We start from the raw sequence: 26,300 nt of genomic DNA on the forward strand, positions 1-26,300 counted from the left end.
CAGAGGACACACAAGGAATTACAGACAAAAAATCCCAAATACAGAAGTGACAACTGTTTACAGAGACCAGGGTGGCTGACGGTTTTTCACCTTACTGTTATTCAATGAAAAAAAGAGACAATCAAGTCCTCCTCTCTGAGCTGCAACCTTATCGTGGTAGAGGAGTTTGCGTGTCCTAATGATCCTAGGAGCTATGTTGTCCGGGGATATAAAGCCCCCTGGTAGGGTCTCCCAAGGCAAACAGGTTCTAGGTGAGGGATCAGACAAAGAGCAGCTCGAAGACCTTTATGAAGAAGAAAAAGCATGGACCCAGATTTCCCTTGCCCGGACGCGGGTCACCGGGGTCCCCCTCTGGAGCCAGGCCCGGAGGTGGGGCACGATGGCGAGCGCCTGGTGGCCGGGCCTGTTCCCATGGGGCCCGGCCGGGCACAGCCCTAAGAGGCAACGTGGGTCACCCTTCCAATGGGCTCACCACCCATAGCAGGGGCCATAGAGGTCGGGTGCAATGTGAGCTGGGCGGAAGCCGAAGGCAAGGCACTTGGCGGTCCGATCCTCGGCTACAGAAGCTAGCTCTTGGGACGTGGAACGTCACGTCACTGTGGGGGAAAGAGCCTGAGCTAGTGCGCGAAGTCGAGAAATTCCGGCTGGATATAGTCGGACTCACTTCGACGCACAGTAAGGGCTCTGGAACCACTTCTCTCGAGAGGGTTTGGACCCTCTTCCACTCTGGCGTTGCCGGCAGTGAGAGGCGACGGGCTGGGGTGGAAATTCTTGTTTCCCCCCCGGCTCAAAGCCTGTACGTTGGAGTTCAACCCGGTGGACGAAAGGGTAGCCTCCCTCCGCCTTCGGGTGGGGGGACGGGTCCTGACTGTTGTTTGTGCTTATGCACCAAACAGCAGTTCAGAGTACCACCCTTTTTGGGAACACTCGTGGGAGTACTGGAAAGTGCTCCCCCGGGTGATTCCCTTGTCCTACTGGGAGACTTCAACGCTCACGTTGGCAACGACAGTGAAACCTGGAGAGGCGTGATTGGGAAGAATGGCCGCCCGGATCTGAACCCGAGTGGTGTTTTGTTATTGGACTTTTGTGCTCGTCACAGTTTGTCCATAACAAACACCATGTTCAAACATAAGGGTGTCCATATGTGCACTTGGCACCAGGACACCATAGGCCGCAGTTCCATGATCAACTTTGTAGTTGTGTCATCGGATTTGCGGCCTTATGTTTTTGACACCCGGGTGAAGAGAGAGGCGGAGCTTTCTACCGATCACCACCTGGTGGTGAGTTGGCTGCGATGGTGGGGGAGGATGCCGGACAGACCTGGGAGGCCCAAACGCATTGTGAGGGTCTGCTGGGAACGTCTGGCAGAGTCTCCTGTCAGACAAAGTTTCAATTCCCACCTCCGGAAGAACTTTGAACATGTCACGAGGGAGGTGCTGGACATTGAGTCCGAGTGGACCATGTTCCGCACCTCTATTGTCGAGGCGGCAGATCGGAGCTGTGGCCGCAAAGTAGTTGGTGCCTGTCGGGGCGGAAATCCTAAAACCCCTTGGTGGACACCAGCGGTGAGGGATGCCGTCAAGCTGAAGAAGGAGTCCTATCGGGTCCTTTTTGTTCATAGGACTCCGGAGGCAGTGGACAGGTACCGACAGGCCAAGCGGTGTGCAGCTTCAGCGGTCGCGGAGGCAAAAACTCGGACATGGGAGGAGTTCGGGGAAGCCATGGAAAACGACTTCCGGACGGCTTCGAAGCGATTCTGGACCACCGTCCGCCGCCTCAGGAAGGGGGAGCAGTGCACTATCAACACCGTGTATGGTGCGGTTGGTGTTCTGCTGACCTCAACTGCGGATGTTGTGGATAGGTGGAAGGAATACTTCGAAGACCTCCTCAATCCCACCAACACGTCTTCCTATGAGGAAGCAGTGCCTGGGGAATCTGTGGTGTACTCTCCTATTTCTGGGGCTGAGGTCGCTGAGGTAGTTAAAAAGTTCCTCGGTGGCAAGGCCCCAGGGGTGGACGAGACCCGCCCGGAGTTCTTTAAGGCTCTGGATGCTGTGGGGCTGTCTTGGTTGACAAGACTTTGCAGCATCGCGTGGACATCGGGGGCGGTACCTCTGGATTGGCAGACCGGGGTGGTGGTTCCTCTCTTTAAGAAGGGGGACCGGAGGGTGTGTTCCAACTATCGTGGGATCACACTCCTCAGCCTTCCCGGTAAGGTTTATTCAGGTGTACTGGAGGGGAGGCTACGCCGGATAGTCGAACCTCGGATTCAGGAGGAACAGTGTGGTTTTCGTCTGGGTCGTGGAACTGTGGACCAGCTCTATATTCTCGGCAGGGTTCTTGAGGGTGCATGGGAGTTTGCCCAACCAGTCTACATGTGCTTTGTGGACTTGGAGAAGGCATTCGACCGTGTCCCTCGGGAAGTCCTGTGGGGAGTGCTCAGAGAGTATGGGGTATCGGACTGTCTTATTGTCGCGGTCCGTTCCCTGTACGATCAGTGCCAGAGCTTGGTCCGCATTGCCGGCAGTAAGTCGAACACATTTCCAGTGAGGGTTGGACTCTGCCAAGGCTGTCCTTTGTCACCGATTCTGTTCATAACTTTTATGGACAGAATTTCTAGGCGCAGTCAAGGCGTTGAGGGGTTCCGGTTTGGTAACCGCAGGATTAGGTCTCTGCTTTTTGCAGATGATGTGGTCCTGATGGCTTCATCTGACCGGGATCTTCAGCTCTCACTGGATCGGTTCGCAGCCGAGTGTGAAGCGACCGGAATGAGAATCAGCACCTCCAAGTCCGAGTCCATGGTTCTCGCCCGGAAAAGGGTAGAATGCCATGTCCGGGTTGGGGAGGAGACCCTGCCCCAAGTGGAGGAGTTCAAGTACCTAGGAGTCTTGTTCACGAGTGAGGGAAGAGTGGATCGTGAAATCGACAGGCGGATCGGTGCGGCGTCTTCAGTAGTGCGGACGTTGTACCGATCCGTTGTGGTGAAGAAGGAGCTGAGCCGGAAGGCAAAGCTCTCAATTTACCGGTCGATCTACGTTCCCATCCTCACCTATGGTCATGAGCTTTGGGTCATGACCGAAAGGATAAGATCACGGGTACAAGCGGCCGAAATAAGTTTCCTCCGCCGTGTGGCGGGGCTCTCCCTTAGAGATAGGGTGAGAAGCTCTGCCATCCGGGAGGAACTCAAAGTAAAGCCGCTGCTCCTCCACATCGAGAGGAGCCAGATGAGGTGGTTCGGGCATCTGGACAGGATGCCACCCGAACGCATCCCTAGGGAGGTGTTTAGGGCACTTCCAACCGGTAGGAGGCTACGGGGAAGACCCAGGACACGTTGGGAAGACTATGTCTCCCGGCTGGCCTGGGAACGCCTCGGGATCTCCCGAGAAGAGCTAGACGAAGTTGCTGGGGAGAGGGAAGTCTGGGTTTCCCTGCTTAGGCTGTTGCCCCCGCGACCTGACCTCGGATAAGCGGAAGATGATGGATGGATGGATGGACAATCAAGTCCAAAATAAAATGAGAAACAAAGATTTGTCTCATCATTGGATTGAAACAAGGAGTGAAGTCCCAGTGAAACCCCTGATCAAAATATCAAAACCCTTTTCAAGTTAGGGGAGAACACAAACAAGCAAACATAACTTGACAGTGTGCGCGCGGTGGCTGCCTGTAGCACTGGTAAAGAGCTACTGTACTTCCTGAAGTGAACTTGCTGGGATTCTAAAGCTGTCATGTCCGCATCAAAAGTAGCATGCTACCTTAAACCAAACGTATCAGTAACAGCTTTGTAATGTATATAAAAGTAATTAACTTGGTTACTTGTTATTAGAAGAAGTAATGGTGTTATTAAAGGGGAACTGCACCTTTTTCGGAAATTTGCTGTTATGTACTGAGAAGGTAAGGAGGCGACAACCCAAGCAGAACTGCGGTTTACAAGGTTAATTAAAACCTTTGATGAGTACGTAGGGTGTGTATGCTACTCTAAATGAATGGATGTCGACTATGTGTGGAATTAATAGTGTAAGTGTTGTTGTCTGTAAATGTTGGATGTACTCGTCATCAAATCAAGGAGGCAAGGCGAAAAGGCAGTCCGTAAACAGGTCTAAGGTAGGAGTAGTCGTAGTCTGTGTCTGAGCAGGGGTTGAGGATCGAGGAAGGCAGTCAGTGATCCGGATGGATGTCGAGAGGCAAAACACGGTCACGGATGACGGGGAAGACACTGCAGAAGACACAACGGACATGAATGAGGGAGACACGGAGAAAGCACAGAGAAGGCGAGCAAAGCACAAAGGAGGGAATGCCAGATGTGATGCTTACAGGGAAGATGAACGACGTTCTAGCAGAGGTTCCTCGGGTCTGCTGGTCTTTATGCCGCTGCCTCTCATCTGGACCAGGTGCGTTGATTTTTGATTGTCTGCAGGCTTGTCGCTGCGTGGGTGTGCTGTGCTCAGCGCGAGCAGGGGCATGTCTGAGCCCGCTGTCGATGAAACGCGGGTTCGACCCCGTGTCGTGACATTTGCCTATTGTTTACAGTCCTTAAGAAAGAAATGACGGATCGATTTTTTAAAAATACATTCTAAATATTAAATAAACGTAAATAAAAGTCAGCTTACTGCACTTTATTTTCGGCAATAAATAACCATTCAAAAAGTGCAAAAAAGACTCTTTTCACAGTTCATGACTTGAATACTAACCAAGTATTAGTGACATTGTTATTATAAGTACTAACACAAACAAAGTATTTAAAGCTGATCTCTTCCGTGTCTCCCGATGCTTACATCATCGAGTGGTCTGCTGTTTCCTCGCTTCCCTGCTCCATGTACGTTTATTTTAGATCATAAATCATGCCTCTCACCTGAATGAATAAAAAAAGAAATCCATCCGTCATGATGTCTTTCATAATGATTGTGAACCATATAGGCACAAGTCCCCCCCAAAAAGGGCATTTCCTCTTTAAAGCCGTTATTGTGTAACACAATTTTTCCGAACACTGTAAACTTGTAAGTTTTCACAATTAAACACAGATATTTAAAAAAAAAAATCAATCATGAGTATACTTTAGAGTTTTTGATACTATCAACATGGGACTGGACAATATGTTTGCTTTAAGAAAATGTTTATTTTTCAAACATTATACTTTTTTAAACAGCACAACAGAAAATGGACAAAAGCACTCTTACAGACATCATACTTGCCAACCCTCCTGGATTTTCCGGGAGACTCCCGAAATTCAGCGCCTCTCTCGAAAACCTCAAGGGACAAATCTTCTCCCGAAAATCTCCCGAAATTCAGGCGGAGCTGGAGGCCACGCCCCCTCCAGCTCCAAGCGGACCTTAGTGACGTGTCAACAGTCCAAAAGAGCGAGCCTGCCCAATGACGTTATAACTGTATAATGGTCGAGGGCGAGTTCTTGGTTTCGTATGTGGGTTTATTGTTAGGCGGTTTCATTAAAGTGCTCCCAGCCCGGTAATAACACACAACAACAGCAGTCATGTTTTCGTCTGCCGTAAAGCAGTTCGTCTGCCGTAAACTCCAATGTTGTGATCTTGTGACACTCTTAAACAGAAACATACTGCCATCTACTGTACATATAATAGAATAGAATGTAGAATAGAATGTACTTTATTTAAATTCAGCATCACAGTTCGCTCACAATAAACAATAATAATAATAAATAATATATAATATATATTATATATATAATATATAATATATGAATAATATAAATATATTCTACATACAGTATATTCTACATTTAAGTGCAGTCAAGAAGGAACATATGCAATATACAGTCTGATGGCTGTCGGTATGAAGGACCTCCTGTGTCGTTCCGTGTTACATTTTGGGAGTCTGAGACTTCCACTGAACGTGCTCATTCTCTCCGCAAGGTCCGAGTGTAGTGGGTGGGAGGTATTGTCCATAATGGCTAGGAGTTTTGCTAGACTTCTTCTCTGCCAGAGAGTCTAGCTGTGCATGCATGTGGTTAGAAAAATAGTGACAGAGAAAAGAACAAAGATGGACATTTCAACCCTTAACTCCACAATGAGTAGATGAGTGTTATGTGTGCGTATATGTATAAATAAATGAACACTGAACCGGAGACGGCGTGGCGGGGTGGAGGAGTGGCTGTGCGCAACCCGAGGGTTCCTGGTTCAATCCCCACCTAGTACCAACCTCGTCACGTCCGTTGTGTCCTGAGCAAGACTCTTCACCCTTGCTGGTTAGCGCCTTGCATGGCAGCTCCCTCCATCAGTGTGTGAATGTGTGTGTGAATGGGTAAATGTGGAAGTAGTGTCAAAGCGCTTTGAGTACCTTGAAGGTAGAAAGTACAACCCATTTATCATTTATGTACGTACAGTATATCATTTATATACTGTATATATATATATATATATATATATAAAATAAAATAAATGTATATATATAAAATAAATGTATGTATATATATATATATATATATATATATATATATATATATATATATATATATATATATATATATATTTGACTCTTAACCACGCCCCGCCCCAATCACGCCCCCCGCTTCATTTAACATGTTATTTGTAGGAGTGTACACATTCATACCGATTTTGGTAACACTTTAATATGGGGAACATATTCTAAGTAACAAAGACTTAATTTAGAGTTATTTGGACACTAGGGCAACATATTCTAAGTACCCTGACCCCAACACTAAACCTAACCCTAACCTTATTGAGGGAAGACTCTTAGTTAATGGCTTATTGGTTGTATAATAAGACCATACATTATACGGCATTAATAAGTACTTAATAATGACTATTGAAGCGCCAATATGTTACTAATTTGCATGTTAATAAGCAACTAATTAATGGTGAATATTAGGGGTGTGGGAAAAAATCGATTAGAATTTGAATCGCGATTCTCACGTTGTGAGATTCAGAGTCGATTCTCATTTTTAAAAAATCTATTTTTTTTTTTTTAATCAATCCAACAAAACAATTCACAGCAAAACCATAACAATTCAATCCAATTCCAAAAACCAAACCTGACCCAGCAACATTTCGAACTGCAATAAACAGAGCAATTGAGAAGAGACACAACACGACACAGAACAAACCAAAAGTAGTGGGGAAAAAAAAGAATATTATCAACAACAGTATCAATATTAGTTATAATTTTAGCATAGAAGTGATTAAAAATCCCTCATTGACATTGACATTATCATTAGACATTTATAAAAAATAAAAAAAAAGAACAATAGTGTCACAGTAGCTTACACTTGCATCGTATTTCATGAGCTTGATAACACTGTGTCCAATGTTTTCACTAAGATAAAATAAGTCATATTTTTGGTTCGTTTAATAGTTAAAACACATTTACATTATTGCAATCAATTGATAAAACATTGTCCTTTACAATTATAAAAGCTTTTTACAAAAATCTACTACTCTGCTTGCATCTCAGCAGACTGGGGTAGATCCTGCTGAAATCCTATGTATTGAACGAATAGACTATCCTTTTGAATCGGGAATAAAATAGTTTTTGAATCGAGAATCATGTTGAATTGAAAAAAAAAATCGATTTTGAATCAAATTGTGACCCCAAGAATCGATATTGAATCGAATCGTGGGACACCCAAATATTTGCAGCCCTAGTGAATATGTTCCCCATACTAAAGTGTTACCCCAATTGTTATACCGTATTCCGATACGATACTGATATTGGAGACCTGAGTATTTGTAAGATAGCGGTATTAATGCGATATACTGTATATATATCCTACATACATTGTATATATCCGATGCTTTCTAATATGCTTCTGCATTGGATAATTTGTATATATACTGTTAGTAATGTGCAACTATACTTATTTGAATCTTGTTTATATTGATAAATGTTGTGTTTAAGACTGCAATAATGTTCAATAAATGAGTATGACACTTATTAGCTTGTATGTTATTGCGTGCTTAGCTGTTGTGTAGCTGCTAGCCTCTAGTAGCCTATAGCCTACCATGTTTACATTTTGTAAATGATTTAATTAAAGTACAAGAAAAGACCAGCCTTGTGTGATTAATGGAGGACATTTAGATGTTAACTGGCTGTCCAGCTTAGCACAAATGCCTGCTCAGTGGCCTTGTGTTTAGAGTGATCGCCCTGAGATCGGTAGGTTGTGAGTTCAGACCAAAGACTATAAAAATGGCACCCATTACCTCCCTGCTTGGCACTCAGCATCAAGGGTTGGAATTGGTAGTTAAATCTCCAAAAATGATTCCTGGGCGTGACTACCGCTGCTGCTCACTGATCCCCTCATCTCCCAGGGGGTGAACAAGGGAATGGGTCAAATGCAGAGGACAAATTTCACCACACGTAGTGTGTGCGACAATCATTGGTACTTAAACTTTATTTTTAACTTAAAAAAAAATGTATCGGAATCTTATATTTGAGATTTTGGAAGCTGATATAATGCGATACGTTGTTTTGTTTTGTAGTGTGACACCACTAATTTGTATTTTCTGCAATAGCAGTTTGCTGAAGGAGGTCATTAAATCATGATGTATAATTTTCTTGGATGTGCTACTATATACCTGCTAAGCATGTAGTTGCCATATCAGTACTATTTTCTAATCTAAGATTTCAGATCTGAGCTGGTGTCACTCTGTGTGCAGTTCGCCTTCGTTCTGCTGCCAAACACACGCTTCTCCCCATGAGAAAAGTTCGAGGACCCAACATCAAAGCTCTGAACCTCTAAAAGCTCTGGCCCTGAAAATGCTTAAACCTGGCGACTGTTTGGCTAAACAGTTTATTCATTGTCAGCTGGCGAGAACACTGTCCTCTCCGTCAGGAACGTCAGCGGCTGAGGAATGTTGGCCGAGCAGAGCTTTAGCAGGGCAGCTTTTAACATCTACGGGGCCCCTGCTAATAATAAACCATTGACTTTCATTCGGCAGAGAGGAGGTTTAAAAGGGTCTGGTGTGTCTGTGAGCATGTATGGCGCTTTGGATGTGCTGCGCTTTAATGTCGGCGCAGGTCTATAAAAGAGCTCCTTTGTTTTGTCCTCAGATTACCCAGTTAAAGATAGAGAACAATCCCTTTGCAAAGGGCTTCAGAGGCAGTGACGACAACGAGCTGCACCGCATGGCCAAACTGCAAGGGTGAGTACACTCTTGTGTTTGTGTGTGTGCGTGTGTGTGTGTCAATCAAATCACATCAAGATCACTGTATTCAACCGTGCAATGCTCTGCCTTTCCAGTTGCCATTTTACAATTACGGTACCCTTGTAAAGAGTCTATAAATACATTAATAAACAAGTTAAAAGCAATTAGTCAGTTTTAACATAATAAAAAAGGCATACATTATTTTCATATTGTTGCAATTATCAACCACTTTATAGCAAAATGTAAAGACAACTTTGGTAGACAGGTGTATGTGTGTGCGTTCTTTTTCATCCTGCATGACAGCAGTTTGGACTTTATATGAGGCTCTAAAGACCTTATTTTTATCCCCTTCAGGGGAATTAGACAAAAAAGTCCTACTTTATTTGGCAAGCAATTAGTCAATTTGGCTCTTTTTATTTGCTGACTTGTATGCTTGATAAGACGTTGACAAAATGATGACTCACTAATTCCTAAAACATTTACAAACCCTTGATTTGTGCACTCTTGTATAAAACACGTCTCTTGAATAGACAACTGGGCCTTACATTCTGATTCTCTCAGAATCGTCCACATTTTTAAACATCAATTCCAATTTTCAGGGCTCAGTTTGCCAACCGTAAGAATTAGGTGACATAGAGGCGGCTGGCAGTTAACTGTTTATCTCCATACACCTTGTGGCGCCACTTCACAATAATCCTCCAGTGGCGCAAATAAACTGCAGTTCTGAGGTTACATTATCATGTTTAACACAGTAAACTAGTCGTAAAGTCTAAGAAGTGTAGATGGAAGCATTTTACAGCAGAGAGTAAGCAGCTATTAAGAGAAAATGAACAAATAGATTAATTAGATAGTAGGTTGAGAATCTAGAGAGAGCATAATAGATTAAAAAAAATGTTGGGCTGCTCGGTTACTATCAAGTGGCCACTGCCAGGAATTTATATTTTCTCAAAATTCTTTTTTTTTTTTTAATTTTTGTTAATATTTACAAACACAGGGAATAATTTCCTGGACACAGTATAGTCAATAGCACTCACCATAAGTACATTTAAAAAATAGAATAGAATAGACTTTATTGTCATTATATTTGCATATAACGAGATTAAAGACTCCAACTTAAGGTGCGGTTGTTAATGGTTTATCCATGCGGTTGGTATATATTGGCACGATTTCGGAAGCATGAACCCTAAACTGAACAATACTCGGACCTGTGTAAATGTTTTTTTTTTTGAGGTTTTTGAGAAAGTTCACGCCTGTGGAAAGAAACATAACATTTATAATCAAGTTCAAAGGATTAATATTTATACTCCTTAAATATAGCCCCGTAGTATTTTTTTACGCATGTGCTAGTCCAGTGGTTCTCAACCTATTTCAGTGATGTACCCCCTGTGAACATTCTTTTTTAATTCAAGTACCTCCTAATAAGAGCAAAGCATTTTTGGTGAAAAAAAGAGATGAAGGAAAATACAGCACTATGTCATCAGTTTCTGATTTATTAAATTGTAAAACAGTGCAAAAATATTTCTCATTTGTAGTGGTCTTTCTTGAACTATTTGGAAAAAAAAGACATAAAAATAACTAAAAACTTGCTGAAAAATAAACAAGTGATTCAATTATAAATAAAGATTTCTACATATAGAAGTAATCATCAACTTAAAGTGCCCTCTTTGGGGATTGTAATAGAAATCCATCTGGATTTATGAACTTAATTCTAAACATTTCTTCACACACACAAAAAAAAAATTTCTTCACACACACAAAAAAAAAAATCTTTAACATCAATATTTATGGAACATGTCCTAAAAAAAATCTAGCTGTCAACACTGAATATTGCATTGCTACATTTATTTTCACAGTTTATGAACTTACATTCATATTTGGTTGAAGTGTTATTCAATAAATATATTTAGAGAGGATTTTTGAATTGTTGCTATTTTTCAATAAATATATTTATAAAGGATTTTTGAATTGTGGCTATTTTTAGAATATTTAAAAAAAAAATGTACGTACCCCTTGGCATACCTTCAAGTACCCCCAGGGGTACGCGTACCCCCATTTGAGAACCACTGTGCTAGTCAATTGGCCACCAATCAGTATTGTACAATTTTCTTGAAAATATGCAAATCCCCTCTAGCTGATACTGTATTTATTTTAAGTCCCCCGGCTGACAAGCTAGCAGCTAATTGTCTATCTCCAAATAAAGTGTAAAGTCACTCCCCTAAGTTAATAATAATCACTTCCATTACGGAAAACAAACTGCATTTCTTAATATTCTAAATGTATCTATCAGGGATGAGCGGTGCCGGTAGGCCTCACTTGTCATGATGGGAAGAATTTTTTTTTATAAAACCAGAAAATATAAATAATATGTCCATTCAACTGTGTTATAAATGTATTTTCTGTATGATTCAAATTGCGTAACATTTGCTTGAGTAAAAATCACTAAATTTAGACAAATTAATAATGAGGATAATGAGTATTTACGTTTCACCTCTTTACATATGTGTGGAAGAGAAGGAGGACTAGTGTGTGGCTAACTAGTGTGCTGGATTGCTTGCACAATGTCGCAAAAATAATGAATACATTTGTAGTTCTTATAGTGTAAAATCCACAGCCTATTTATTGTTATTAATGTAAGCGTGACATGATTATTACTGATAATCTGGAACTGGAGGCTTAAGTCCTCCAATGCCAAAGTGGGGATGCTCGAGCTAGCAGATGCTTGTCTCTTTATTTATAACAAATATGGCATTTGAAATACAGGAAGCCAGCATTTGTGGGTCTTTTTTGTCAGATGCAAAGAACTTTGTTTAACTGCTTTAAATGAAATGAAATGGAATTAATGAATGAATTAATTAATGTGTCTACCAATAGGATTATATACATATATCCAAGATCAACTACTTCTCTAAACTGGACTCTAAGACATAATTAATGTGATATTTCTAAGGATATTTTTTTAGGGAGAATATATAGTGCTGTTTCAGATGCAAATACAGAAAGGTTAGAAACACTCCAAATATTTAATTTATTTAATTAAAACAAATGGGACCAAAAAGTATTTGACGACTTTATCAAAACACTTTTTAGTCACATTTATCATATCATAGTATTATTATCCTAACATTTTTATGAAAGTGAAATACTCCCTTCATTTTCCTACTTTATTGTGCAACCTGTGTTAAAAATGATTAGAGAATATGAATTAAAGTTAAAAAAAAAAGGTCTCACCTGGTTTAAAGGTCACTGATCATGATCAATTATTAGGACGAAGCTAAATATGTTATACACGGAGAGCAAGCTAGGAGCAGGCAGGTTATTAACTAAGCTATAGCTAGAAACAATAGAAGAAGTAAGTGCTTAATAAACTTTAATAAGTATAGATGGTACCATGTTGCAGAAGAAAGCAAGCAGGTATTTATAGGTAAAAAATAAGTAGATTATTACAAGTCTAGAGAGAAGATAATATAACATCAACTGTTTTTCTGGGGAGTTGGAATTTCCAAGTTCCTGATCAGAAGTTTCAACTGGAACACATCTCGAGGTCGGATTTTCTATTCAGAAAGTCTAAGCGTTATGCTGCGTTCCATTTACCTCGAAAGTTGGAAGTCTGCGCTGGGAATGACGTCACACCCGAGTTGTGAGCGTTCCAGTTACGATGTCGGAAATCAAGGAGGCCACATCCACGAAAGCTATTTTTACACTTGCCTTGTCGGAATATAAATAATTTATGGAAAAATATGCACTCTTTCTGCAACTTTTAAACACAGTGGCTGAGGAGGAAACACAGATGCTATTGCTATAGTGACCTACAACGTATGCACCACATTAAACAAATGTTGTTGACACTACAGCGACGTTACCATATAAAAAGGTACAACAAAACATGGTATATGGCTGATTTACTGCGACACAAACTAATCAGAAGTGCTTATAACGGATAATATAGAAGCAGATGTTATTATTTACATCTGGAGCAGCCATTTTTGAAACGATCTTGGGGGTGATGAGAATTTCCTTGTCGGAAAACTGACGTCGCAGGGCGTTCCGGTTGAAATTTCGACTAGGAACTTGGAAATTCCGACTCCTCGGTACTAATGGAATGCACCTGGTGCGTTCATTAGCACTTCTGATTAGTTTTTGTCCCAGTAAATGAACCATATACAATGTATTGGTAAACCTTTTATATAGATTAACGTCACCGTAGTGTAAACTACATTTATTTCATGTGCTATATACGCTCTTTACATAGTTTCTTCTTCATCCACCGTGTTCAAAGGTTGCAAAAAGAGTGCACATTTTCCCGTTCGTTGTTTATATTCAGACAAGGTAAGCAAAAAAATAGCTTTCGTGGATGTGGCCATCTTGATTTCCGACATTGTGACTGGATCGCTGATAACTCTGATGACGTCATTCCCACATCCGACTTCCAACTTCCGAGGTAGCTGGAAGGCCACGCCCGAATTGGCTTAAAAAATGCTGCTCTAAATGTAAAAAAAATAATATAAGCTTCTGTAATATCCATTATCAGCAAGTATGATTTTTATTTATTTTTTTCCTGAATAGTTTTTGTTACACTAAATCCGCAATATTGTTGGACGTTTGTAAATGGTAACGTTACTATGGTGTAAACTAAAAATGTTTTTCATGTATGATAAATGTTCTAAATTGCTAGCAATAGGGTTTTTGTTTGCTCTTCATCCACCGTGTTGAAGAAAGAGTCCATATTTTCCCTTAAATTGTTAATATTTAAAAATGTTAAGTGCAGGAATAGCTTTTGTGTTTGTGGCCATCTTGATTCCCGACCTCGTAACTGGAACACTCAGAACTCGGTTGTGTATTCCCAGCTCCGACTTCCAGGTAAATCGAACGCTTCAGCAGTATACAACACGTAAAAGGAGGGCGGCTCGATCGATAACTTGGTGGTCTCGACATGAAAAGTATAGTATCATTATTAGATCCATATTTTTATTTTCTCAAAATTTTTTTTTTTAATAGTTTTTAATGTTTACAAATTTAGCGAATAATTACCCTGGACCCAGCAGGAATTTGATTGCAAAATAAATATTTCAATGAGTAGTAATGTTTGCTTTTGTTTAGTTATTGTGTACTATTGACTTTGTGTTGCTCAAACAATTGTATGAAATAAAACAGATTAAATAAGAAGTTTAGATATGTGCTAATATTGTTAAATTGCCAATAGCACTCACCATAAATAAATGGGCGATCTCACTCATGGATTTCCGGAATCGACAGCATAAATCCCTGATTGGAAAATCCCTATTTTTGACCCTGACCCTTAAAAGAATCGTAGTGAACCATAATGCGAACTGGGAACGGAAATTGGAACCATAATCGTCCGAATTCAAACAATGCCCTACCCTGCTCTTGAACAAAGCTAAATAAAGAGCAACTAGATCATGCTGAGTAAAAGTGAAATAGGAGTTGAATGAATGGTGTTAATAGGATGATCTAAGAGTCTCACAGATGGGGCTCCAGATCTGCTTGGCTCTCTAACTTTTGCAGGTGTGTCAGGGTAGGACTGTGTGTGTTCTCTGAAAGATCCATTGTATTTGTGTGCGAGAGAACTGACACATCCAAAGGATATTTTCCTCTTCCTCCTCCTCCTTCTTTTCCACTCTGTTATGATGTCGTACATATGGCGCGAGCGTTCATGTGTTGGGTTGAGCTAAGTGGTAAAAAGAAAGATCTAAACCGGCATCTTCTGAAGGCTGAGCTTGACCTGAAAGCATGTCTGCAGCATTAACACAACAACAACACAATGTGTGATGCCATTCTACTGCTTGTCAATCGCACTGTCACTGCTCATCAAGTTCCTGGCGCCCACTATGGCTGCTGCACTCCTTTGTGAGAAGCAGTTTGGAGGCCAAAAGAAAAGAATGTCACTGGGGGTGCTGTGCTGTGCAATGCAGTGCACCACCCCCCCTTTGTTATTGTGCTGCGTTGGTTTGGAGATGGGCCTATATCTGAAGTGACACATGGCTGGATGTTTATTTTTAGAACAGCAAATTATCTCACAGCGGCGCTGGCCGTGTTTGAGCGTGCGTGTGTCTGCTTGTGCGTGTCACGATCTCAGCGCCGGTCAGCGAGATGTGGCCCGCTGTCCCCTACATACCACAGAGTTCACCGGGAGGGCTTTGTTTACAGAGGGAGAGCAGTGCTTAAAGGATGGGGAAGGCCTAAGCAGACTTGAAAGAAAAGATCGAAAATGAGAGAGAGTGAGGGCATGTACGGTAGAAGCTAATGTAGTGAAATCCCTGTAATCTAGTCTTGTATTCATTTTGCAGTAAGGACTACCCCGTGGTCCCTCGCAGCACTGGCCGCCAGAGATCATGCCCCACCGGGAGTCCCTTCAGTGGGGAGATCCAGCGTCTGAGGGGCTCACCCGACACGTCCGGATCGCCCTACAGCTGTGAGAACGGCCTTAGCAGCAGCAGCAGCCCTCAGACCCTGCTTGGTGCTCCGCCCACTCAATACGCCTTGTCTCATCCTCAGCATGTCCAGCAGCCTCAGCTTTACCACTGCACCAAGAGGAAAGGTAAGAGGGACTATTGAATGTACACCGGGGATATTCAACCGTGTTGGGGGGCACGTTTCCAGAAAGCTATTAGTCTTATTTTGTATATTCCTGAGAACAAGAGTCCTCTACAGTAGTAGTTTTATTTTTGTTTATTTATTTTGTCAGAGTTACAGGAGCCCTCATCTGCAAAAATGTGAGTCTCTTACTAGATTTTAGAACTAAATCCGCGGGCCACCAGTTGAATAACCCAAATGATGAAAAAGAGAGGACCTAAAATGGAACCTTGAGGAACCCCACTAATATAACTATGACTATATTGACTGCATCTGAAGTACACAAGTTACAGCAACACGTTGGTTGCATAAATCACCTTAAGAAAAACATTGTGACTGCCAAAAAGGAGAGGACTTAAAGGGGTGCCGTGAGGAATCCCAAGTATGGACCCGGTGTTCTATGTTGGTTATCAAGGTTTTCAATGTGAGGATCTGCCACTGTGTGTACAGTTGTTCAAGTTCCTCTTTACAACTCGAGCACTCTAGTATTTTTAGGAATGTCCCACTTGGGGGCCGGCATGGTGTCATTCCCGGGTTAAATTTGGCCCCGCCTTGGCCGTCAGCTGAATAGTGAATAGCACTGATGTACACCCTCACCAAAACATGTCTCTTTCGCTGCAATGATGCAAAGTCCTAAAAAGATCCCGCTTAAAAATACTGATTATTGTCTGACCTTTAAACCTTTAGAACAGGCATGGAAACTCTGCTTTAGAACATGCCTGTAACTTTTTTTTATTTCTTTTTTAGCTTTGGTGGAAAAAGTACAATACAAATAGTGTTGACCTATGAGTGCACTAATTAGCCCTTTTGGGATACATTAAAGACAGAAATTGACTCATTCCTCAGTCTAGAGCTTTTATAAGAAACACATGTGAGCACACGTGGATTTGCTTTTTATAGCAATTCCGTAAATATTTATTAGTGGTACTTGTAGGTGTTCCCACTTTAAAACAGACTAATAAAAATATTGAGACTCAATAATGTCATCTCCTTGGCTCTATATTTATGTCATTAAGTTCCTGCCTTGCTTTTAAATGTTCATCTGTCTTTTCTTTTCTAGGTGATAAAAGCTAACACAAAAAATTGACCAGATCCATAATAAATGACTAAAATACAAATATCTTTTTAGAATAGGTGTTGATGTTGATCATGTAACTGTACGTGTGTTTCACGCTATTTCTGTGTTGCAATATAACTGTGAAACTGGAAAATCAAGTTTTGATGTTGAATATTCAAAAATACATCATTGTATTCACTCTGGTAATTATTTTCAACAAATGATTTTTTTTTGTTGACAACTGGGATGTAATCAACAACACGTTCCAAAATTAACCCACTGTCACTTATAATAGCAAATTTGGCAACGATGGTTTTACTTGGTCTTATTGTACACAACTATGGTGCATTCAGGGATGGCTAAATAAAGTCGAAAAGTAAACGCTCAGCAAAGCACAATGAAACAAAACGACATAAAACTCTTTGGGCACCTCACAATTCGATCCGATTTTAAATTTTTGGGGGGATGATTCGACTCAGAATTGATTCTCGATTCAACTTTATTCTTGATTTATACCGATTCACGCAATGTATTATTTGGTATAGTAATAATATCAAAATATCTTAAAATAAGTTACAGGTTACAAAACCTTCTTTTGGTTGCCGACATACACGCAGAGAGTAAAAATGTTTTTAAAAGTGTATTCCAAAGATAAATTATAATAAAAAAAATAATAATTAAAATTATGAATCACTTCAAAATTCAAATACGTAAGAATGTTATTCTTAATATCGTTGATAAATAAGAGACAATGAGAGATTATCAATCCATCAATAGCACTTTTCATACATATAAAATGTAGCACAAAGTGCTGCATCACGCTTCAACATCTCTAACATGTAAATGTTGCCTGTTTGCCAGATCAGCATTCCAAATGACAATCCTGATTGCCTTACCCTGGATAAATAAAAGTGAAATAAATATAAATAAATAGGCGGTGAAGATGCCGGTGTGTTGCTCAATGTTTATACACCACGTTATCCAGAAGGCCTCGCACTGTTCACAGGATCCGTAAGTGCACGCAGGAGGATGACAATTATGCCGTTTGAGTAATAGAGTTGATATACTGTACAGCTCGAAATGGTACGTGATCACACAATGCATTGTGGGGCCACAGTAGCCCTTTTTGTTGACCAAAGCTTTTGTTTACATGGCTGAATTGTACCTCCTGTAACGTGAGCGAGAGCAACAAAATGTATTAAAATGGATTGTACAAAATAAAAAATAAGGGAACCATACCAAGACAAACCGTACCCTTTTCAATAGGATCGCTACCTCAAAAAAACCAAGTAAAATTGGTTAAATTGATCCATATCAGCAAGAGATTTGAGTAATCTTCCGCCATTGTCGAAGCCAAACTCGTCTATTTCTCGTCAATGTAGTAGTTTTTATACCGGTGAATAATTTCAAAGTCTGTTAAGGTTCATTGTCCTTTGTTCAAATTGCGCATCATCTTCATCTCTTATGTGTTCAAGATGGAGTAAGGGTGCCCAGCCTTATTTCATCAGCAGGTTTACCTACTTCACCGAAAATAATACTCATTCATTTTTGTGCTTACCCAAGATTAAAATTAAACAGACATGCTCTTTTCCAACGGTCTATATGTTGTTTGTATGTTCATAATTTTTGCGCTTAACAAACTTCTCTATGGCTTTCGCTCCAGACGTATTCTCTATGGTTGATGTTGTCATTGTTGTCATTACTGCCACAAGTGGTGGAAAAGGGTATTGCAACTGAGTACCACTGCGGTCCATACAGACAACAGCTGAGAAACCAGTTTTTTTTGCCGACCCTTTCGGGGGTGCTCCTGGCCAAAAAATTGTTAAGAAACAATGTACGAACATGTACCGGGTGATGGCGTTAAAAGTCATGTTTGATCGTTTCATGGCTGCTACACAGGCTATTTGCAGTTTCTTTATCAGCTCTTCGACTTTGCTTTTACGCTGGAAATAAGAAAAATCTCACCAAATCCTTTTTCCCCTGGAGCAATCATGACAATGTTTGTGGCAGTTAATGGTGCCACCTGTTGCGCTGTTGAACTTGTTCAAGAAAAGAAACTTGCATTCAGAAATGTAAATAAGCGATTCAGAGGCCCACAAGACCTACTATGCAATAGGGTTTACTACGTCACACTTTCAAGCCCTATATTGTTACACGTTGATGTTTCTGCTTAGTCTACACAAGAAACAAACATTTAGATTAGACAGGCAAAAATAAGTAGCGTCACGTCCAGCTCATGTCCCGCCCATTAAATGTGTGTGTTTGTCAAGCTAGCTCTGTTCTCAATGGATACTAAGCATAGACATTTAGCTTTTCTCGAAGAAAAAATGCCCTATGCTTGTGTTGTTTTCGGCTGTACGAATTGTTCAAATCGCAAAATGTATAAATGTTTCTTCAGAGTTCCTCGAGAGGTAATCGAAAAGGGCGGAAGAGTGCAAATTTTACAAAACCTCGATGAGAAATGCATGCAGCTCACACTCCAGTCCAAGGGAGCGGAGTCGAATAATCAATGCGTTTGCAGTGATCCCTTTGTTGAAGGTTTGTTTAATATACTTTAAAAGTTTATTATTTCCCATTTAAGTATTATCTTGATGTTATTTGTATTTCTTAAACTTGCTTGCTACGAGTTTTTCGAAAAGCACCAACTCGTCGAGTCTAAATAAAAGAAAACAAATGTGAGCAAAACCTAAAAGAGTCAGGTTTTTACCATAGGCAACGATCACAAATGAATCTAAGCACATAACAATGTTGACATCTATAATTATATTTGGATAAAGATAGGGGAAAACACGCTACTCGAAAACAGCGCTTGCAATTGCTACAAAACTCAGTAGACGCAAAGTTAAATCATGAAATGCAACCTTACCCATGCAAAAAGGAGGCATATTTATCCAGGATCGTCTTGATACCAATTTCCTTGACCCAGCCACACACAAAAAAGTTGTAGACCTCCATGTTTTTCCAAGTTTCCGTCTTTTTTGTCGTGTAGAATGGTGTCTGGAGCACAACAGTTTGATATGTTTGAAAACGCGACCGACGTATAATCCTTGATATCACTCTTGTGGGTTCTTCCGAGGATGTTGTAGTCGTAATGATTTGTGCAGTCCTTTGAGACATTTGTGATTTGGGGCTATATAAATAAACATTGATTGATTGATTGATTGATCAAGTATAGGGATCTATTCCATTGCATAGTTGCTGGTATCGGATTTTTGCAGGAAGATTTAAGCCTCTTTTGTACTCGGATAGTTTGCATGCTCTTTACTGTACAACAGCCATCTTGGTTGACCACCGCTGGTTCACTTCCGGGAAGAAGTTACGTGTCGAAATACAAGATTCGGTGAGGTGACCACAGATGAATCGCTAGCTGTCCAAAGTCAGGACCCAGGGTGGACCACTTATCTGTGCATCAGTTGGGGACGTCTCTGTGCTGCTGATGATCTCCTACTGGCCCCACTTTGGACTGAACTCTCACACTATTAACTAGATCCACTATGGACTGAACTCTCACAATATTATGCTAGATCCACTCGACATCCATTTCACCGGTCGCCCCGGGGGTGGGGGTGGGGGTGGGGGTGTAATGGTGGGGGCGTCTGTGATCCCCTCCAAGGTTTCTCATTGTCATCCAATTAGGTTGAGTTTTTTCTTGCCCTGATGTAGGATCTGAGCCCAGGATGTCGTTGTGGCTTGTGCAGCCTTTTGAGACACTTGTAATTTAGGGCTATATACAAACCCTGTTTCCATATGAGTTGGGAAATTGTTTTAGGTGTAAATATAAACGGAATACAATGATTTACAAATCCTTTTCAACCCATATTCAGTTGAATATGCTACAAAGAAAACATATTTGATGTTCAAACTCATAAACTTTATTTTTTTTGGCAAATAATAATTAACTTAGAATTTCATGTGTGCAACACGTGCCAAAGTAGTTGGGAAAGGGCATGTTCGCCACTGTCTTACATCACCTTTTCTTTTAACCACACTCAATAAACGTTTGGGAACTGAGGAAACTAATTGTTGAAGCTTTGAAAGTGGAATTCTTTCCCATTCTTGTTTTATGTAGACCTTCAGTCGTTCAACAGTCCAGGGTCTCCACTGTCGTATTTTACGCTTCATATTGCACCACACATTGTCAATGGGAGACAGGTCTGGACTGCAGGTGGGCCAGGAAAGTACCCGCACTCTTTTTTTACGGAGCCATGCTGTTTTAACACTGGTCTTGCTGAAATAAGCAGGGGCGTCCATGATAACGTTGCTTGAATGACAACATATGTTGCTCCAAAACCTGTGTGGACCATTCATTATTAATGGTGCCTTCACAGAAGTGTAAGTTACCCATGCCTTGGGCACTAATACACCCCCATACCATCACAGATGCTGGCTTTTGAACTTTGCGCTTATAACAATCCGAATAGTTATTTTCCTCTTTGTTTTGGAGGACACCACGTCCTGTTTCCAAATATAATTTGAAATATGGACTCGTCAGACCACAGAACACTTTTCCACTTTGCATCAGTCCATCTCAGATAAGCTCAGGCCCAGTGAAGCCGGTGCCGTTTCTGGGTGTTGTTGATAAATGGCTTTTGCTTTGCATAGTAGTTTTAACTTGCACTTACAGATGTAGCGACCAACTGTAGTTACTGACAGCGGTTTTATGAAGTGTTCCTGAGCCCATGTGGTGATATCCTTTACACAATGTCGTCGGTTTTTGATGCAGCACCACCTGAGGGATCAAAGGTCCGTAATATCATCGCTTACGTGCAGTGATTTCTCCAGATTCTCTGAACCTTTTGATGATTCTAGAGACCGTAGATGGTAAAATCCCTAAAATACTTGCAATAGCTCGTTGAGAAATGTTGTTCTAAAACTGTTCGACAGTTTGCTTACAAAGTGGTGACCCTCGCCCCATCCTTGTTTGTGAATTACTTAGCATTTGATGGAAGCTGCTTTTATACCAATCATGGCACCCACCTGTTCCCAATTAGCTTGCACACCTGTGGGGTGTTCCATATAAGTGTTTGATGAGCATTCCTCAACTTTATTAGTATTTATTGCCACCATTCCCAACTTCTTTGTCACGTGTTGCTGGCATCAAATTCTAAAGTTAATGATTATTTGCAAAAAAAATGTTTTTATCAGCTTGAACATCAAATATGTTGTCTTTGTAGCATATTCAACTGAATATGGGTTGAAAATGATTTGCAAATCTTTGTATTCCGTTTATATTTATATCTAACACAATTTCCTAACTCATATGGAAACAGGGTTTGTAAGTAAACATTGATTGATTGATTGATTGATTGATTGACAATTGGTCAAAGTTGCAAGGCCGAACATAATTTGCGGGAATTGGCGCCATCGTAGCATCGCAAATTCTTGGAGGGACAAACTAATGCTAGTTTTTAGTTTTAGGGTCAGCATATTTCTCTTTCTCCTTTGCAATCTGTTTATGACTGCTGCACACCAAGAGTTAAACATTACGGACGCACAATGGAAGCATAGAAGAGTTTCCTGAATACAATAAAGTCTAAGCCTGGCAAATTCTGTTTATGTCTAAATTCCCCAAGAAGACAAAGTATCTGCCATAAGCTCAGTGCCATCTCCATATAATGTGTGCAGTCCATTAGGAAAAGCCCACCAACATGAATCAAGCACTCTTTATTTTTCTGCCTCAGTAAATGTCAAGCTGCAAAACCAATGCGGTTTTCTTTTATGTGCACATTTCGGGCCGAGCTCGGCAATAAAACGTCTTTTAAAGTAGCGGTAACTTTCTCTGTGCTGATTTAATGTCATAACATTTTCTCCATGCAGCGGAGGACAACTGCTCTTCGGGAACCCGCCAGTTCAAGAGAGGGTTCCCTGGTAGCTCACTGGGCCCTGGCGAGTCCTACTATCACGCCTCCTCGTTCGCCCCCTCGCCCCTGCTGCTCACCGACGCCCCCTACAGCTCGGACATGAGCCAGCGCCAGGCGTGCATGTTTGCGGGCTCCGAGGGCCGAGTCGACGAGCGCGGCTGTGCATCCTGGTCGTACGGCGCCATGACTCCTGTGGAGCCCTACCCGCCGTACGCTCCCTACAGCTCCAGTCCGCAGGGCTCTCGGCTCAGCGCCGTAGCCCACCACGGCTCTCCGCCGCTGGGGGAGCCTGTTTCTCACGACCTCTACCAGAGCCAGAGCGCCGGGAACGCTCACAGCAGGCAACTTAGCCCGCCTCTCCACAGAGAGTATCCTCGTTTCGCCCCCAACCTGTCTCCCCCGCGCTATCACTCATTAGAGACGCACATCCGGTGCGGCGTTCCCGAATGGAGCGCCGCCTCCTAAAAGTCACTGCACTTCGCAGGGACTAACTCCATCACCTTTGTGTCATCCTGTGCCGTGCCAATTTCTCCAAAGTGTCCCTCCCGTGTGCCGCATCGAGCGGCGCTTCATTAAAAACTTGGACTTCCCAATTTGAGCAGCACAAGGAACATCAAAGTCGTGTTTTATTGTCTTTCTGTAACCCAAAGACTGATGTCAACCAAATGTTTTGCACTGTGAGACCCGTTTCAGACCAAACCCTGAACAGAACCTGGCTGTTTTTCCCCCCTCCACTTTGCGTCATTGTCAAAGATGTAAATTGTGACCCACCGTCAGACTTTTATGGACCACAATAATCTCACAGAAAAAGCCCCTGCGGGGATTTTTATTTTATTACTATTATTTTTTTATCTTTAGTGGAGCAAAGCACATCCTTGACGCAGAAAAGGCATAATTCGTGTGTGTGTGTGTGTGTTCTTGTATTTTTACCCTTCTTGAGACAACATTAAGGAAAAGAGAATATAGAGAATGTCTCATTTGCACCCCCGGTGGTGAAATCTATCAACATTAAGGATTTTTCAAATTGACTGTGTTGGTTTTAAAAGTGCTCCCCCTCTGGTCAACATATGTATTAACAAGTGTGTCTAAGAAATTAAAATGCGTCCCCTTTGGCCAAAATTGATTTAAAAAAATAAAATAAATATCTATATAAAGACATACTGTAATAACTTGAAGTAAATAATAAAGATTAAAAAAACCATTACAAACCAAAAATGTTTTTAAAAAATAACTAAAAGCTTACCTTTTTTTATATGTGCATAGTATGTATATATTATTAATGTTGTAAATACAAATCTATATATAGCTAGAAAGGGGGGTCCTAAAGAGGTAGGCATTTTATAGAGGTCTCAAGAAGGTATAAAATACAAGAATGTGTGTGACTGTGTGTGTGTGTGTGTGTGTGTGTGTGTGTGTGTGTGTGTGTGTGTGTGTGTGTGTGTGTGTGTGTGTGTGTGTGTGTGTGTTTTCTCGTATTTCAATCCTTCTTGAGACATTAACATGGAAAAGTACCTTCCATGAGGACCGGTAAACAAGTAAGGACCGAAATCATGGTCTCAACAAGGAAAACCGTTGCATCTAATAGAGAATGTCTCATTTGCACCCCTGGTGGTGAAATCTATCAAAATTAAGGTGGTCCCAAAAAGTAGGGATTTTTCAAATTGACTGTGTTGGTATTAAAAGTGCTCCCCCTCTGGCCAACATATGTAATAACAAGTGTGTGTAAAAAATTGAAATGCGCCCGATTTGGCCAAAATTAAGGTCCTAAAAAGGAGGGATTTTTCAAATTGGCTGTGTGTTGGTACTTAAAGTGCTCCTCTTCTGGTCAACATATGAAATAACAAGTGTGTGTACAATTTGAAATGCTCCCCCTCTGGCCAACATGTGTAATAACAAGTGTGTGTAAAAAAATTGAATTGCACCCCCTTTGGCCAAAATTAATAAACAAAAAAATGTACAGTGGGGCAAAAAAGTATTTAGTCAGCCACCGATTGTGCAGGTTCTCCCACTTAAAATGATGACAGAGGTCTGTAATTTTCATCATAGGTACACTTCAACTGTGAGAGACAGAATGTAAAAAAAAATCCAGGAATTCACATAGTAGGAATTCTAAATAATTTATTTGTAAATGATGGTGGAAAATAAGTATTTGGTCAACCATTCAAAACTCTCACTGATGAAAGGAGGTTTTGGCTCAAAATCTCACAATACATGGCCCCAATTAATTCTTTCCTTAACACGAATCAATCGTCCTGTCACCTTAACAGAAAAACAGCCCCAAAGCATGATGTTTCCACCCCCATGCTTCACAGTAGGTCTGGTGTTCTTGGGATGCAACTCAGTATTCTTCTTCCTCCAAACACGAGGAGTTGAGTTTATACCCAAAAGTTCTATTTTGGTTTCATCTGACCACATGACATTCTCCCAAACCTCTGCTGTATCCTCCATGTATCCATTTTGGTATAAACTCAACTTGTCGTGTTTGGAGGAAGAAGAATACTGAGTTGCTTCCCAAGAGCACCATACCTACTGTGAGGCATGGGGGTGGAAACATCATGCTTTGGGGCTGTTTTTCTGCTAAGGGGACAGGACGATTGATCCGTGTTAAGGAAAGAATGAATGGGGCCATGTATCGTGAGATTTTGAGCCAAAACCTCCTTCCATCAGTGAGAGCTTTGAATGGTTGACCAAATACTAATTTTCCACCATAAATTCTTTAAAATTCCTACAATGTGAATTCCTGGATTTTTTTTTCACATTCTGTCTCTCACAGTTGAAGTGTACCTATGATGAAAATTACAGACCTCCGTCATCATTTTAAGTTGGAGAACTTGCACAATCGGTGGCTGACTAAATACTTTTTTGCCCCACTGTACATAGAGACATACTGTAATAAGTTGAAGTAAATAATGAAGATTAAAAAACAATTATAAACAAAACATTCAGAAGAAAAAAATTCACTAAAAGCTTATCTTTTTTATATTTGCATAGTACAGTATGTATATATCATTAATGTTGTAAATAAAAATCTTCATATATCTAGAAAGGGTGGTCCTAAAGAAGTAGGCATTTTTTGGAGGTCTCAAGAAGGTAAGAAATACAAAGATGTGTGTGTGTGTGTGTGTGTGTGTGTTTGGTGTGTGTGTGTGTGTGGTGTGTGTGTGTGAGTTAATGTGTGTGTGTGTGTGTGTGTGTGTGTGTGTGTGTGTGTGTGTGTGTGTGTGTGTGTGTGTGGCCATGTAAAGGCTGTGTCAGCTCGACTCAAGACGGCTCTGAGCTCATTTGCAATGAGACAAGCAGAAGTAGCTGCAGGCACCAGCGAGATAAACACTTTGTTTAGATCGTGCTACAGGCTGAGAGACCTGTAAATACACTTCCCACTGCATTCTGGGTAAATGCACATCTCAACATCACGCATCTGTCACCGGTGTCCTCTCCGTCACCCCCCACTAGCCAACCAATCATCGTGAGGGCCGACTCCGCCCTCGTCCAACAAAACTGACCAGTTCGAAAGCTAAAGCGCGGTGAGTTTTCATGACATGTTTTTTGTTGTTTTTCTGTGTTGACCTTTGACCTGTGAGAGTTGCAACACAGTGCTGTAAATGAGATATTTGATCCACTCAGGTAAATATAAGTTTATTATTATTAGTCTTTTATTAG

At 41.2% G+C, this 26,300-nt stretch overlaps 1 protein-coding gene across 1 annotated transcript in view; it reads left to right on the forward strand.

The window, feature by feature from the left end:
- The window catches only part of tbx5b (T-box transcription factor 5b), a 47,259-nt gene extending 22,605 nt beyond the window's left edge, over nt 1-24,654 (forward strand). The window contains exons 7-9 of the mRNA XM_061906437.1: nt 9,037-9,128; nt 15,437-15,687; nt 22,597-24,654. Of these exons, the coding sequence (XP_061762421.1) occupies nt 9,037-9,128; nt 15,437-15,687; nt 22,597-23,105 (852 nt within the window). The 3' untranslated portion in view covers nt 23,106-24,654. The remainder of the gene's footprint in view (nt 1-9,036; nt 9,129-15,436; nt 15,688-22,596) is intronic.
- The last annotated feature ends 1,646 nt before the right edge of the window (nt 24,655-26,300 follow it).

Source organism: Nerophis ophidion, linkage group LG07 (assembly GCF_033978795.1).
Source record: "Nerophis ophidion isolate RoL-2023_Sa linkage group LG07, RoL_Noph_v1.0, whole genome shotgun sequence".
NCBI classification, from domain to species: Eukaryota; Metazoa; Chordata; class Actinopteri; order Syngnathiformes; family Syngnathidae; genus Nerophis; species Nerophis ophidion.